A 14077-nucleotide genomic window follows, 5' to 3' on the forward strand; every position below is an offset into this window, starting at 1 on the left:
TTTTAAGACACTGAAAAGAGGTTCCTATAGGGGAAATTTCCTTGTAACTTTAAATATAGATGGCTTTGCCTCAGAGACTGCAAACACACAAAGAGGTTACCGTAATGCCAGTGATGAGGAAAAGAAGAATCTATCACCTTCTCTGTGGTAGCTACTCATGTAGAGGATTCTGTGATATACAGAAAAAATTCTTTCACAGAAAGCCAAGATTTGTTGTGGATATGCAAAAGGGTGTAAGTTACACACTACTGACACTTTGTAGGATTTTGCTATAGTCCATCTGAGAGTAACTTCTTTGGATGCTCATGATTTAATTCTTAGTACAGTGTTAACAAGTTTGACTTACCGACCATTTAATCACACATGCAAACAAACTTTGTGGGCAAACAGCTGCACTGGTAAATGTGGGTGACAGCAATGCAACAAATTACCTGCTTTTGGAGGAGTCTTTGGAGCTGGTTTCTTCTTCACTGTTGCTTCACCTAGTTAAAAACAAACAAGCAACGAACCATGTGAATTCAAAGGTGAGCTTTGCAAGGAACCAGACTAATCATAAACATCCATAGCAATGCTTTGCTGGCACTTGAAAATATAATATGTTCTTCCAGAATATTAAACTAAAGGATTAAAAATACCTTTAAAAACCACTTTTATTATGCTGGACGATCCTTAGAATATTCATAGTTGAAGATGGAACTGTTAAGATAATCAAAGAAATCTTCTCCCACAATCTGTCATCATCCATTTCTTACAGCAGTTTAACAGGTGAAAATACTGGGCCAAGATACTCATACTGAATTTTTGCTCAGATTTCCAGCATAATTAATGCTGAATGATCCCAGTTAAAAGTAGAGTAGTTAACACCATGTGCTGCTTCTCATACCACTTGTGAGCTCACAAAGAAACAGCTATATACCAAAAGTAAATATTAGTACCACCCCTTTGCCTCATCCTTTTCCTTAAGCAAGGATAACTTTTCGCTATATTCTCAAAAGAAAATGTCATAGCTAAAAAAACATGGCTTAGAACTGGAAATCTGGATCCATCCATTTTTGGAAGACAATGTTCTACAAATTGTGTAGGGTAAGTAGAAGAACAGTAGAGAACATGGCTATTAAGTATTTTTCACAAAACAAGAACTAGAGGCCACCCAATTATATTACCAGACAGCAGGCATAAGAGAAACACCAAGTTAAATATAACATCCATAACCTACCTTCACAAACAAGTAATATTTTACAACACAGAAACACAAACAGGTTCAAAAGGACAAATTCATAGGAGTTATGTATAGTGGTGGCCATTAAATACAACAGTCTGGATGCCTTCAAATCACTGAATTCCAGAAATGAAGGAGTTCATTCCTTTTACAGCACTCTCTTTTTGCCTACTATTCTAAGCATCCTGGTCAGAGAATGGCCTCTGCTGTGAAAGAACATTTCTTATTTTCTTATGCTCAACTAGGCAGACTGATTGAAGTAGTCTGGCTTTTAAGATGTTATTGCCTCCAACGGAAGCAATGTGTGCTAAGTGCTTTTGAGTATCTGGCAGACTATACAGAGGTGCCTAGTGACAGTCATAACAGATGCAAAAGCTTTGAATTTTTTGGTCCATTCTTTTCTTTATTTAGTTATTTCAAATTAGAAAGACACTGAGCAGCAAAATATCCCCCAGTTTCACCAGACCAATAAAACCAGGTTTTTTGATTTTAAGCCTTTTGGTTGCAGCAAGCTACAAGCTGTGCATGATACCCTGGAACACATCATGTGGTGCTCCATGAAACTCAGGAGCCATGAGTTGCAAAAACACTGTGGGAGTCTAATGCTATAGCTCAAACAACAGACAGATTGATTTTCAGAGTACCTGGAGATAGTAGATGATGTGGTATAGGATGTGAAAAGACCAAAAGACTTTAAAAATATCTAATGGCTTAGCTGCTTAGCTGTCAACAGCAGTGTTTATTCAGCTCATTCTGAAGAACTTCATGCAGTTAATACAGAAAAGTTTTTTCCATCTTCTTTCCATTTTTTAGTAATTTTCCCTAAAAGCATGCTTGGCTTTTATACAGTCTGAATTTATTGATTTTGTAGCAACCAGAAATACAAAAATGGAGAGGTAGGATATTCTCACAGTACTTATGGCTGAGACAAAAAAAATTAGCTGCATATTTCCCAAATAAGCCTTTCTTTCACAACTGCCAGCCCAACAGATGTAGTTAAAGGTTTAGATGAGTACTTATGAGGTGTTTATCCCAGTATTACTGGACTACCAGGCTGTAAGCAAGGTACCTGTCCTGCCACATCTTCCATGGGGACTTGGCCCTCTTTAAACTGAGGCCTTCAAACAACTACTCATTAAAGGGACACATTACTTTTTGGGCCACCAACAGAGTGACATGTACCCTGGCTGCTGTGGTGACAGCAAATGTATTTCTACAGCCTCTTTCCAGCCCGAGTTGTACAAGCAAAGGCAGCAAGTGGTGTTTTCAGAGCAGCTTTCCTCTTTGTCGTGGTGTGGTCTCACCCTGAGCTGAAACTCTTATTTCAGGTTGGAGCTGTATTAGGTGGATGAAACTATGTATATGATCAGGTGCCAGCTGTAAGGCCTGTAGAGTCTGGCCTCTCATGTGCCCTTAAACATCCATATTAATGGAATAGCCCGTTAGTTACTCATTAGGTGCATAACTCCATGTAAACTCACTCAGTTACATGGTTTAGAAATGTGTAAACATTTTTGTTTGTGAGTGTGCTGTATTCAACATCAGACACTCTGCTTTTCTCTAAACTGAAATGGAATAGCTCTTGGGTCTTCAGAACTGCAATGGCTTTTAATAAAAGCTACAATGACAGGAATTTGATTGCTTCCACACTCCATTAAGCCTGATATGAACAAAGAGCAACAAGGATGAAGAAAAAGCATCATTTGTCAAGTGCCATCTTGGGCTGCAGATACTGTTGCTATTTTTCAGGAAAAAAAAGTAAATTACTGAATCCAGCATGATTTTCACTCAAAGATCCCCTCTTGGCCAACACTGTGTATTAGCTGTAGTACCTTAGTTAATAGGCAAGGTGCATGCATACTGGAACAACTATGCTTAAGCCAGTTTAAAAGACTCTCATCTCAGTGAAGATTTCCATAGCAGCAAAGCAGAGAACAGGAACTCATCACTTCATCCAGCTAGGGCACTGCTTTTTATATGTAGGTACAATTTTTTTTTGGTTTAAATTTTAGATTTTACCCGCCAGGACATTATATTCACTGAACTGAGGATATACAGACTGTCACTGGACTTCATCAAACCATGCAGATTGCCAAGGGTTGCTGGAAGGTCTGGCTGAATATCCTGTTTTGCAGACACAAATATCCCTGAGCAGAAATGAAAGGCTGGGGCAGGGTGGAAGGGGATGAGTACAAGGACAGGTCTCTGGCTCTATGTAACTGGCTTCTTTGCCTAATAGTGTACACCCCACTGTTCTTAGATCTTCCTTAAAAATACCAGCTCATCTTATGCATCTCTTTGAAATGCAACTTTTTTTTTTTTTTTTCAAAGGCTGCTGGAGACAGTTAGTGAAAAAAAAAATCTAGTAAGATTACTCAAAGTTGACAAGGTCAAATGATTGTTTTCATTAAAATATTTGAGCCTCTTGGAAATGTTAGTTCAAGTCTGCTTCTGATGCTTTTTTTTTTTTCCTTAAAGATGGTTTGTCTTAGTTTTGGTATTTACATTGAAATGGGCCAATGCTGAAAATCAGCCTGGAAGTAAAAGGACTAATATTTCCCCCTTAAATGAATCTGCCTTCTAGAAACAACATAAACATTACAAGGCAGGTTTGCCTCTTACAGAGCTTGTTTTGAGTGAGGGGACATAAAGCAAAAAGGGGAAAAACCCCACCCAGGCTGGTAGCTGCTAGACATTTGGTTGTGCTCTTCCTTTCCCTGATGGTGCAGTCATGAGAGCAGATATGCTCAGAAGCCTCCGTCTTTCTTTTTTGCTTCCCTTTTTTGGAATTTTACTAAAAATAGGAATAGCCCTCCCCTGAAATGGCTCTCTGCACAACTTGCTTTCATAAAGCATGAAGGAAAACTCTTAGGATCTGAAAAAAACATCAGTACTCAAGATAGTATTTCCAACCAATCTGTAATTCCTACTGTCCTCCCTGAGGGACATGCCTAAAATTATGTGCATGTCTTCTGTAGTGATGGATTTCAGCACCTGGTAAACAAGTACAGTTAATACCCAACTCCATTAGCATAAGGAACAGACCTATCCTTGCTTCTGTCTGCTTGTGGAACAGCCTCATTTTAGCTCAGGAGAGAAGAAGGGTTAATGACATACCCTCATACATAAAAATCCATTTTACGCTCATGCAAAACATGCCGAGATTTCATCTTGAACTAAATTGGGTTTTTTTCAGCATTTTCAGAGTTCAAGAGAAACTGAAAAAAGAAGTCAATTCTGTAATGTGTCAGACACCATGGTAAGAAGAATATTTATGGAAAATTTATGGAAAGCCCAGATTCAAGTATCTGCTCTTTCTTCCCCATCTCACTTGGATCCTTCAGGCTTGTGGGATGTGAGATCATGAGGTCTCTCTCTCCCCCATGTACATGAATCCCAGTGTAGCCTCCTTCAGACCCTTCTGGGGGTAGATATCCGGGTTTGAATCAAAAGTGACTGCTCTCTGTCAACCTCCACTACTGCCTGCCACAACCTCCACTCTGCTTTGCCAGAAGAGTGGAATGACTGAGAGCTAGAAGTAGAGAAAAAAAGGAAACACTTGGCCTTGTGTTCAAAGTAGTCAATTATTATGTTTTGTCCTTGCTTCTGGCAGAGACTTAGTTGATGGTACAAAAACTCATTACAGATTTTAGCACAGACAAGATGAAACAAGAGAAAAATGATGGCTACAAGCATAGCAGAAAGTTTATTCATACATTCATGAACCTGTGCTAATTGCTAGAGAGGAAAATGATAAACCATGCACTGAACACACAGTCTTCAGTAGCTTGAAAACTTCAAAGTTTGGAAGTTTAAACAGTTTCATTTCATTGCATGTCAGAGAGCAAATTTCTCATAGTGTTTCCAAATAACTGTTTAGTATATCTAAATACAACAAACCAGAAAGCAGCTTTGGCTTAAATTTGGTGACAAGCAGAAATTAGAAAACTTGATTCCATGCAAGTCAGTTACTTGAGTTTGTGTGCTTCATAACGGTTGTTTAAAGCTTTTATTTTTTCATTAAAAACAACTGTCATTTTGTTGCAACATCCCATATTTAGTTTCTAAATCATGCAGAGATTGTCCTCTAAATGAGAAATATACAGCCTCTGCCTTCTGAAAACAACAATAAAACCCAGGAAGTACTCACTTTTGCAGTCACGAGAGAGCTAGGATATACCAGTGCACTCAGAGATTCAATAATATGATCTGGTACACTGAAAATAATTCAGTATTTGAAAACAGCTCAGCTGAAGGAATAAACAATTCCACAGCAATTTAGTAACACCGTTCTTGAGCAACTTCTACAATTAAAGCAAATCTGAGCAGTGCAGAAGAGATCCAGTATCAAACAGAGCTCACAAACAACCCAGGCCATGTAAAATGCTCTAAGAGCTCTGCTGGGAACAAATCAGCAAGGTTAGTTTCTGAAGTATAAGTTCAATTTTCACCTTTTTTATGTCCTGGAGAACATCCACAATTAGACACTAAAAGGCTGTGCCCAAGTGTGTAGGGACAGGAGTCTAAGAGTAGGTTACTACCCTGCTACCCAGTCTGTTCCGTAGGAAAACACTGCCAGGTCATCTGGACATTCAGGAGCTCCAAATGGTTTCAGTGGGAAAAGCTAGGCGCTGTATGCTTTTGATATTAATTAAGCCAATGGATTTAGTTCCCTGTTTTATAGAGAAGAAACTTAATGCTTCTGTTATATGCCTCAGATGTGCAATTTCTAGCCAATGACTTAACTGTAAATTAATGAAGCATGACACCTCTTCAGTTCAAGGCCACATTGCAAGAACTATTCATTTTTCTCTCTGTAAGACAGTCAATAAACATTTCTGTCTTCTTCTGTCAACATACAGATACGTAGGATGGACTCCATGAAATACACGTGGAAAATACTGTTCTGTGCCAATATTAACTCAGAAAATGTCAGTACAATGAGAACTGTAGAGTAACTTTGCAGAGGTTCAAAATGCATGCCCAGCATTAGAGAAACAGTGCTGAACTGGGCACTCAGGAGAAGGGATTTGGACAACAAATTAGTGTTTCTCCACTGCTCATTTTATACTAAAATAACAGATTTATTTTCCATCTGTGGAAGCAACCAACCTTCAGAGTCACCAGGTTAAATCCTGCATTGCCTGTTTACCTCAGCCCACCTTGGCTGTCAGGCCTTCTGGCACAGCTATGCACCTCTGGACCCTCGAGCCTCAGGAATGAAGGCAGCACCTTTCATAATTTAGAGTTTCAGAGAAATCCTATTTAGGTCTTAGAAACAGCTAATGGCAGTTTGATTTACATGTACTAAGAATGGAATTTTCAGCTTAGGAAAAAAGATTAATTTTTCCTTGAAAAGTTTGGTTGGAGGCTTCTCTGACAATGTAATTCATAGTGTTCCAACACACTAAGTACTTGCACTCACTGTGCAGAAAATGTCTTGGATCTCACAACAGCCAGGAGAAGAGCAGCATGAGCCTTCAGGGAAATGAATGGGACTGAGGGAACTGGCTTGGACCGCCTTAGTGACCCTCAAGAGCATCCCAGACTATCCCAGCCACCAAAGAGGTCAGCAGCAGCCACAGAGCACAGCTGCTACCCAGTGCCCACACTTCTGCAATTAAAAGAACATCTCTGACCAGAACAGTAACTTCCTTAGTAATTGAGTTCTTCCCTTAGAAAGTGGCACATTTTACACTTAGGGCAAAACAATCTGTCATGAAATGAAGATTTTGAAACATTTCATATTCATCTAAGCCATGTTTCATATTATTTTCTTAGAACAGAAATCAATAGAAAACCTGAAGCGTTTACTGATTTAATGATACACTAACTAAATTGGACACATCAAGCTTAATGCTTTAATAACATTTTCTTAAAATGGTGCTTGCAGACTTGGATTCTCTGACAAGATTGTTTATTGAAAGAACTGCATGCCAATCACTTGGCCACTGACTCATAATTTTTCCATGGTGATTAATACTTAGAATTCTCCCTACTGTGGACCAGAATATATTAACATAATAAGGGGTCCTGTGTAGTATATTTATTTTAATAATGCATTGTTCTACAGATGTCACTGCTCAGCCTTGCATTCAAGTACCAATAATGTTAAAAATTCAGATTTGAAGGTGACAGTGAAACCTTCTGGAGGATTTGATCTGGACTGTTTCAGTTGTTCATTTATTAATAACCATCAGCAAGAGATCACAGCTACCTGTATTATTATGCAGCTACCTAAAAAGGTGTTTGACATAAAATCAAATGTTCTACATTGTAGCGTAGATAAAAAATTTCTATCAGAAGCTACCAAATATTGCTAAATAACTTGCAGGTGTGTAGAAAAAGTTGTTTTCTTTGATGCAACTTTATTTTTAACTGAGTAGAAAAACTTACATTTGTGCAACCAATTCTATTCTGGGTCAGCCCTTCAATGTATGTGGTCTGGATATGAGAACAGTGGGTTTAAGAAGTATTACTCAGATGATGGAATCCGGGATATCCTGTCAGGTTTTCTTAACAATAACTGTGACAGGTGATAATTGCTATTTCTTAATATTTACTGGAAGTAGTGCTGTGCATTAGCCCTACAAAAACATTGGGCATTTCTCTCTGAACAGTTTAATCCAATGCTTAGATTTATGAGCATTATTTTCTAAAGCATTAAAGTATTTTTTTTTCTCTCTGTAGCCATAAGTGGGATACAGTTTCTTCCTACTATAGGAAAGTTATGTTGCACAGCTCAGCCATAGTGTAGTTTAAAAAATATAATCTAATTGCTGTAATGCTCCTTTTTCATCAGCAAATCTTGAAAAAAATCATTTGAAAAAAAGTCCTTTTGGAAAGCTCATGTTTTATGTAAACTATTGTGATGCCACTTTAAAAAATCTATAGTATCTTCAATGCTGCATGCAAATTAATCCTGAGACTGAGGATCAAGAAATCTGGGTTCTAGACTTGGAAACACATCTGCCTTATCTTGGGCTAATTCCTTCTATTTTGGTCCTCTGCTTAAGGACAACAAAATATTTACAAGTGTGGAGTAGTAATATATATTTTTTTTAAGGAATCTTTATTTGTAAACATTCAAATCTTTATTTACTCTTAAAAATCTCAAGCAGAACTTCGATTTTTCCACAGTCTGTTGCGACAAAAACATTTATTTAATAGGCACTTAAGATTTTGCAAGTGGCTTTGGTAATTGAAATAAGCAATTCTCTTTAAGAAAGCTTAATTTGAAATAAGTTCTAATTTCAAAGGGAACTGGGTGCCTAAATCCCTTCACGGCAGTTTCAAAGCTTTCTAGAGAAATGTTCAAGTGGTGAAATTTTTGGCTTAGTGCTTCTGCTCCAGGGCTGTGTCAAGCCAGGAGGACCCTTACATTACCACTGATTGTTCTGGCATGGCACACAGTGTGCAGCATGATAAATAATGAAAGGGTCAATTTTCCACTGCCTCTTTTAGAAGAAACATAACACTCTATTATTCTAACTCAGTAACATTTGACATCCACTGAGCAAAGACCCAAGTGACAAAGCCAAGTCAGGGCAGTCAGTAAAGAACCAGTTCCAGAAGTGCCCTTCCTCTCTCCTCCCTTTATTTCACCCAGATTCAAAGGTGAATCTGTTTCTTATTCTCAGAAACAATCATTTATTCTATTTATCCTTAGGGGGTTGCATAATTATTACTAAATTCTGGTGACACAATATTAATTCTAAGCAAAAGGAAATACATTGTAAGTTTTGTAATTTGCCAGCATGGGAGCAATCTTTCTGCAGTAAACACTGCAAGCATCCATTCAGAGATGTTGTTAATCACAGAGTTCCACACAGCTTCCTTCAAGATGTTCTTCTTTTTCTACACCAGTATCCAGTATGTATTGCATATCAAAGGAAGCAATGGCCCAAATTCTGCTTACTATTGGTTTTCTGTAGCTTACAAACCCCAAGCTTCCAGTAATTAAATAACATGGTCAGAATGAGCAGCCAAATGACCTGAGTCAGCAGCTCTCAGTGAGACAAATGCTACAGGTTAACATACTGACAACATTCACTCTTTTCCACAAAAAGAAATGTATTGATCTTTGCTTTCAGGAACTTAAAGTTAATTACTTTCCTGAAAGTTTACTAGGGCAAAAAATCCAAGGATCACTTGTAATTTATCTGAAGGGAGAAAAGAATGACATAGCTGCTAACCATGAAATTTGACTTGCACTTCTTTACAGAATGTGGAAAATAGGGATCTTTTCCCTGAAAAGTATTTCTGAAAAGTACAGAGAATATATAGTATCTATATCCTATGAAGTATATGCTGCCGTGACTGAATTCACAACTCAAAATTCAGAATCTATTAATTAATAATTCAAATCACATTATTAGGAATTTTTGCTCTCTCTTTCTTCAGTATCAATCTGTACACTCTAGTTGCCCTTAAGACTGGTAACTCAATGTGGCAAAAAAGACCAGAAAATATAAGAGTAAAAATATATCTCCTTATTAGACTGAGACACCTTAATTCATAGTTATTCTCTATTACCCTTCTTTTCAAGAGATATACAGTAAAGACAAACATCTGACTCGTAAAGCCTATTCTCTCTCAGGTAAGGAACTTTACAGTCTCTGTATCTGATAAGAATTTCAGTGTAGATTGGAACTGTGTAGTCCACTGGATCTGTTTTGTATATTTTATCCCTGACAAACACACAAACAAAAACTTATTTCATACCAAATACATTCCTCAGAGACTCAGACGTTAAAAAACACCTGTAAAATCTCTGCAGCCAAATCCTTTTAAAATTGAATATGTATTTTTCAAAGCTTTTCCAAAAACTCTTTCAAAGCCCAGCTTCCTAATATTCTCTCTAGTCACCTTGATGTTTACTGTGCAGCAGGAAAGATGTGTTAAAGGTATTTTGGAAAAAAGGAGCTTATGAGAAATTCAAGAACTTGAAATACTGAAATAATATGGCATGTAGAAAAACCATTCCCATTATGTCAACCTTCTTTTTCCAATTATTTCTGCAGCCAGAGTTGGTAGCTTCTGTTTTGCTATCTATTTTAATTTCCACTGAAACCATAAGCAAAAGAAGCAGGATGTGGATCAGTTCATACATGTCCATATTTAGACTTAGTTCCCAACTCACACTTTCTCCTGGGAAAGCTGCAATTGATAACACTGCTGGGAGGATCAGAGGAAATGTGTGTGTTGTGTGCATAGAAATCACAATTCAAAACACTGTTTCATGGAGATTTAAATGGCTTTAAAATTTTCTTTTCTATCTATGTTCAATAACAAAATGATTGTTGTTAATTGTTATTATTTATGGCACTTGAAGCTCAGGTGCAGAGGTGGAGCATGCCAGTGGGACTCTTCCCACATCCCCAAAGAGAAGCTGGAGAGAGAGTTATAATGCTCAGCCAGCAACTCAGAAATAGCTGTAGCCCAGAGCATAGTTTTATGTAAGTCACATTTCCAGAAGCTCAGTTATTACCTGTGATCATCAATCACTATGAAACTCCTCTGAGTCCTGCTGAAAGCAGCTAAAAATGTTCTTGCTGGAAGACCAGATTAGAGTTCATTTGTTTTTTATTTTTTGAGAGAGCTGGATAAAATATTCCATATTTCCATTAAACCATATCTTTACATCTTTTTAGGAACTCACATGGTGGACATCTTAGAGAAACAATTTTCAAAGTCCAGTTTTGATTTAAGAGATATTTGTATCCCTTAATTTCTTAAGTAGTACTGGTGTTAGGAATTCCTAAAATGAAATTATTGTGCTGCCTTTACCATTTAAAGTTTCCTCTTAACCAAATGCATGTATGCTGAGTAGCAAACATGGGACTTTATAGCTAATTTATTATTTCTGAAAGTATTAGGAGCAAGTTAAGCATTAAGGCTTAAAACAAAGAATGCAAAATTTGCAAAATCACTCTCCATGGTCATGCCAAAAAAGGACAGATAATTCTACAGGACATTTCAGTCAAGATGCTTTGCTTACCAATAGTAAAACTTTATATTGTTTACACAGGACACAGCACAAATTGAAGCAGACTACTCGAGTATTTCTGTGCTCTTTGAGAGGCAGCCAAAAATAAATCTGTGTCACAAGTTTATTGCACCATTATGAAAAACAGAGAGTAGAGGGGTGAGGTCTGAACTCGCAGTTTGGGCTCTTGCTTCTAATCCCCACATGGCAAAACTCATTTCACATGACTTAAGTGCAAGGGCTAAAGAAACAGCACAGGCTTCTGATCCTATGTCTGCAAACAGAAGGGGATGACCACAGAATCCCAAAACACTCTTTTGTTTCCACTGGAAATAAAGCAAATCAAATCACAGCCACTTACTCTCTGTTGGCAGCACTGGGGGAAGTGTGGTCTTAGGCTTCTTGGTCTTCTTCTCAGTAGGCTTTGAGGTCTTTGAGGCATCTGCAATCAAAACAAATAATAAAATATAAATCCGATTTGAAAATCAATAATGAAAAAGCTGTCTAATAAAAGGTTTATTTTGGATCCTTCTGCAAAGTTAGAGGAAATTGCTGTCCTTTAGGGTTTTATGAAGAATTTTCTGCACAGATTTGCTGTCACATTCTGATAGGAAGAGGGAGCAGAGAGGGAAAAACCCTCTACAAAAGCAGCTGCACTAAGAATCCAAACCAAGCAAGCAGCTAGACAAGAGGTCCCATGTAAGGTGACAGGTATTTTAGCTGAATAGACCAAATACAATGTGCACAAAGCTGTGTTAGGCGGTGCAGAGAAAAGGGAAACAAAGCCATATCAAAACATAATTTCATTCAAAAGAAATGATGTAAAGTAATTCTTCTGTTCCATTGTCTGTGTGATCAATTCAGATTAACCCCTTTTGAAGAGTAACATTTCCTCCATCTGTTTAAATCTTTCCAAGAATATATTCTTGGCCATTTGTTTATTCCTAAATAGAAACAGCAAAAGGGACACCACAGGACTGAAATTGGATAGATTCTACTATTTTCACAATTGCACAGCTCTTATCCAGAAACTGCTCATCACTGCAGGCTACACCAACAGCTAGGAGTCAACAAAGCTCCCTTCCGTGTGTATCCCACATGAGATACAAATAAAAGGTGCAACTTTTTTTTAAGGTTATTCCAAGCTGAGCATGATCACAGGGCTGAAGCACCTCTCCTATGAAGACAGGCTGACAGAGCTGGGGCAGTTCAGCCTGAAGAGAAAAGGGCTTTGGGGAGACCTTAGAGCCCCTTCCAGCACCTAAACCAGCTCCAAGAGAGCTGGGAGGGACTTTTCACAAGGATCTGTAGTGCCACATGAAGCAGGAATGGCTTTAAGCTGAAGGAGGCAAAATTTACATTAGATATTAGGAAGAAATCCTTCTCTGTGAGGGTCATGAGGCACTGGCACAGACTGCCCAAAGAGGTTGTGGACTTCCCATCCCTGGGGGTGTTCACGACCAGGCTGGATGGGGCTTTGAGCAACCTGATCTGTGGGAAGTAGTCCCTGGCATGGTAGGGGTTGGAACAAAATGATCTTTAAGGTCCCTTCCAACACAAACTATTCTAGGATTCTGTGACCTAAAATGCAAATCCTAACAAGCTCTGCTTGTTACATTGTTCGATACTGACATTTATCTTTGGAAGAAAGAGTATGATTATAGATTATGATCTCAGCAATGTCTGTATCACTTTACAGCTTTCAAATATTCAGCTTTCAGAGTATATTTCAGAGCTGTTAGCTACCATAGAAAAAGATGACATAAATGTTATGGAAACAGTTATTTTAGTCACCTTCTTCTAGGTGCCAGTGTGTGAAAATTCATCTAAGTGTCCTTCCTAACAGAGGAAGCAAGAATCTCCTAGTAAATAATTCAGAGCAGGAAGGTGTGTGAGAGTTCATACACTCAGATTCTACAGATCTGCCAACTGAAGTCAAGCATTCCTCCAATTCTGAGTCCCTGATGTCAAAAGAAGTATAATGATTGTGGTTACTTAGTCTAAAAATCAGCATCTGGGATCCTGACAGTGGAATGAAGAAGGGAGAAATCTGAACTCTTGTTTTAGATCACAATTCTAATTTAAAAATAACAGTCATCCCCTCTGCCAGTCTCAGACATGGGATATCAGATGGCGTCTTTCCTAAATAGCTGGAGTTTGCTATGGTGCCATTTGTCAAAAACCTCTTCTCAGTAGCATGCCAGTGGAGGATGAAAAAGGCAGAGGAGGCAGCCAGTATGGAGGTAAGGAATGTGGTAACCCTGGTGCCCAGCATGATGTGAGCAGTGAGCTCCTACAGCGGTGGCTGCCACCACCACAGAAAGCCAGGCAGCTGAGGTGATGTCACTCACATCATTGGACCAGCAGCTCACAGCCTCCCAGGAACAAACTTTGCAAGCCAAACTCTACCTGCAGCCTCCTAGAGTACACATTGTCCAGCAGGAAACTTGAAGTGGGGAATAGGCTAAGGGAAGATTCAGGAAGAAAAGCAACTACTTGAAGGAGATCAGAAGACAGAGGAAAAATACATAAGTAACTGAGACATTTAAAAGTTGCTAGGGCAGCTCTAGAGAAATACTAAGCTTTTGATGTGTATGCTAAGCTTTTGATGATCTGATCCTTCAGCACTCTGGATCTGTGGTAGTTAAGGTGTTTCAGGGACTAGATTTTGTTTAAAGCCTATTCTTCAAACTTCAGCACTGATAAAACGTATTACTTTAAATTACAGAACCATAAAAATAGCTTATCAAATATCTAAGGCAGATTACACTGTGACCATAGTATCACAGAAAGTACAGGTATTTAATTGTAATCAATATTTAATCCATTTCTTTTCCAGTTACATGAAGACTGACCTTTAGTGAGGAGTT

The 14077-nt window shown here is 38.2% G+C and overlaps 1 protein-coding gene across 1 annotated transcript in view; it reads right to left on the reverse strand.

Annotated features, from left to right (window-relative positions):
• MYLK (myosin light chain kinase) overlaps nt 1–14077 on the reverse strand; it is a 194065-nt gene that overhangs the window by 47180 nt on the left and 132808 nt on the right. Inside the window, exons 18-19 of the mRNA XM_036386318.1 lie at nt 11569–11649; nt 432–482 (exon numbers count right to left, since the gene is read on the reverse strand). Coding sequence (XP_036242211.1) covers nt 432–482; nt 11569–11649 — 132 coding nt within the window. The remainder of the gene's footprint in view (nt 1–431; nt 483–11568; nt 11650–14077) is intronic.

This window comes from Molothrus ater, chromosome 7, assembly GCF_012460135.2.
Source record: "Molothrus ater isolate BHLD 08-10-18 breed brown headed cowbird chromosome 7, BPBGC_Mater_1.1, whole genome shotgun sequence".
In the NCBI taxonomy this organism is placed as follows: Eukaryota; Metazoa; Chordata; class Aves; order Passeriformes; family Icteridae; genus Molothrus; species Molothrus ater.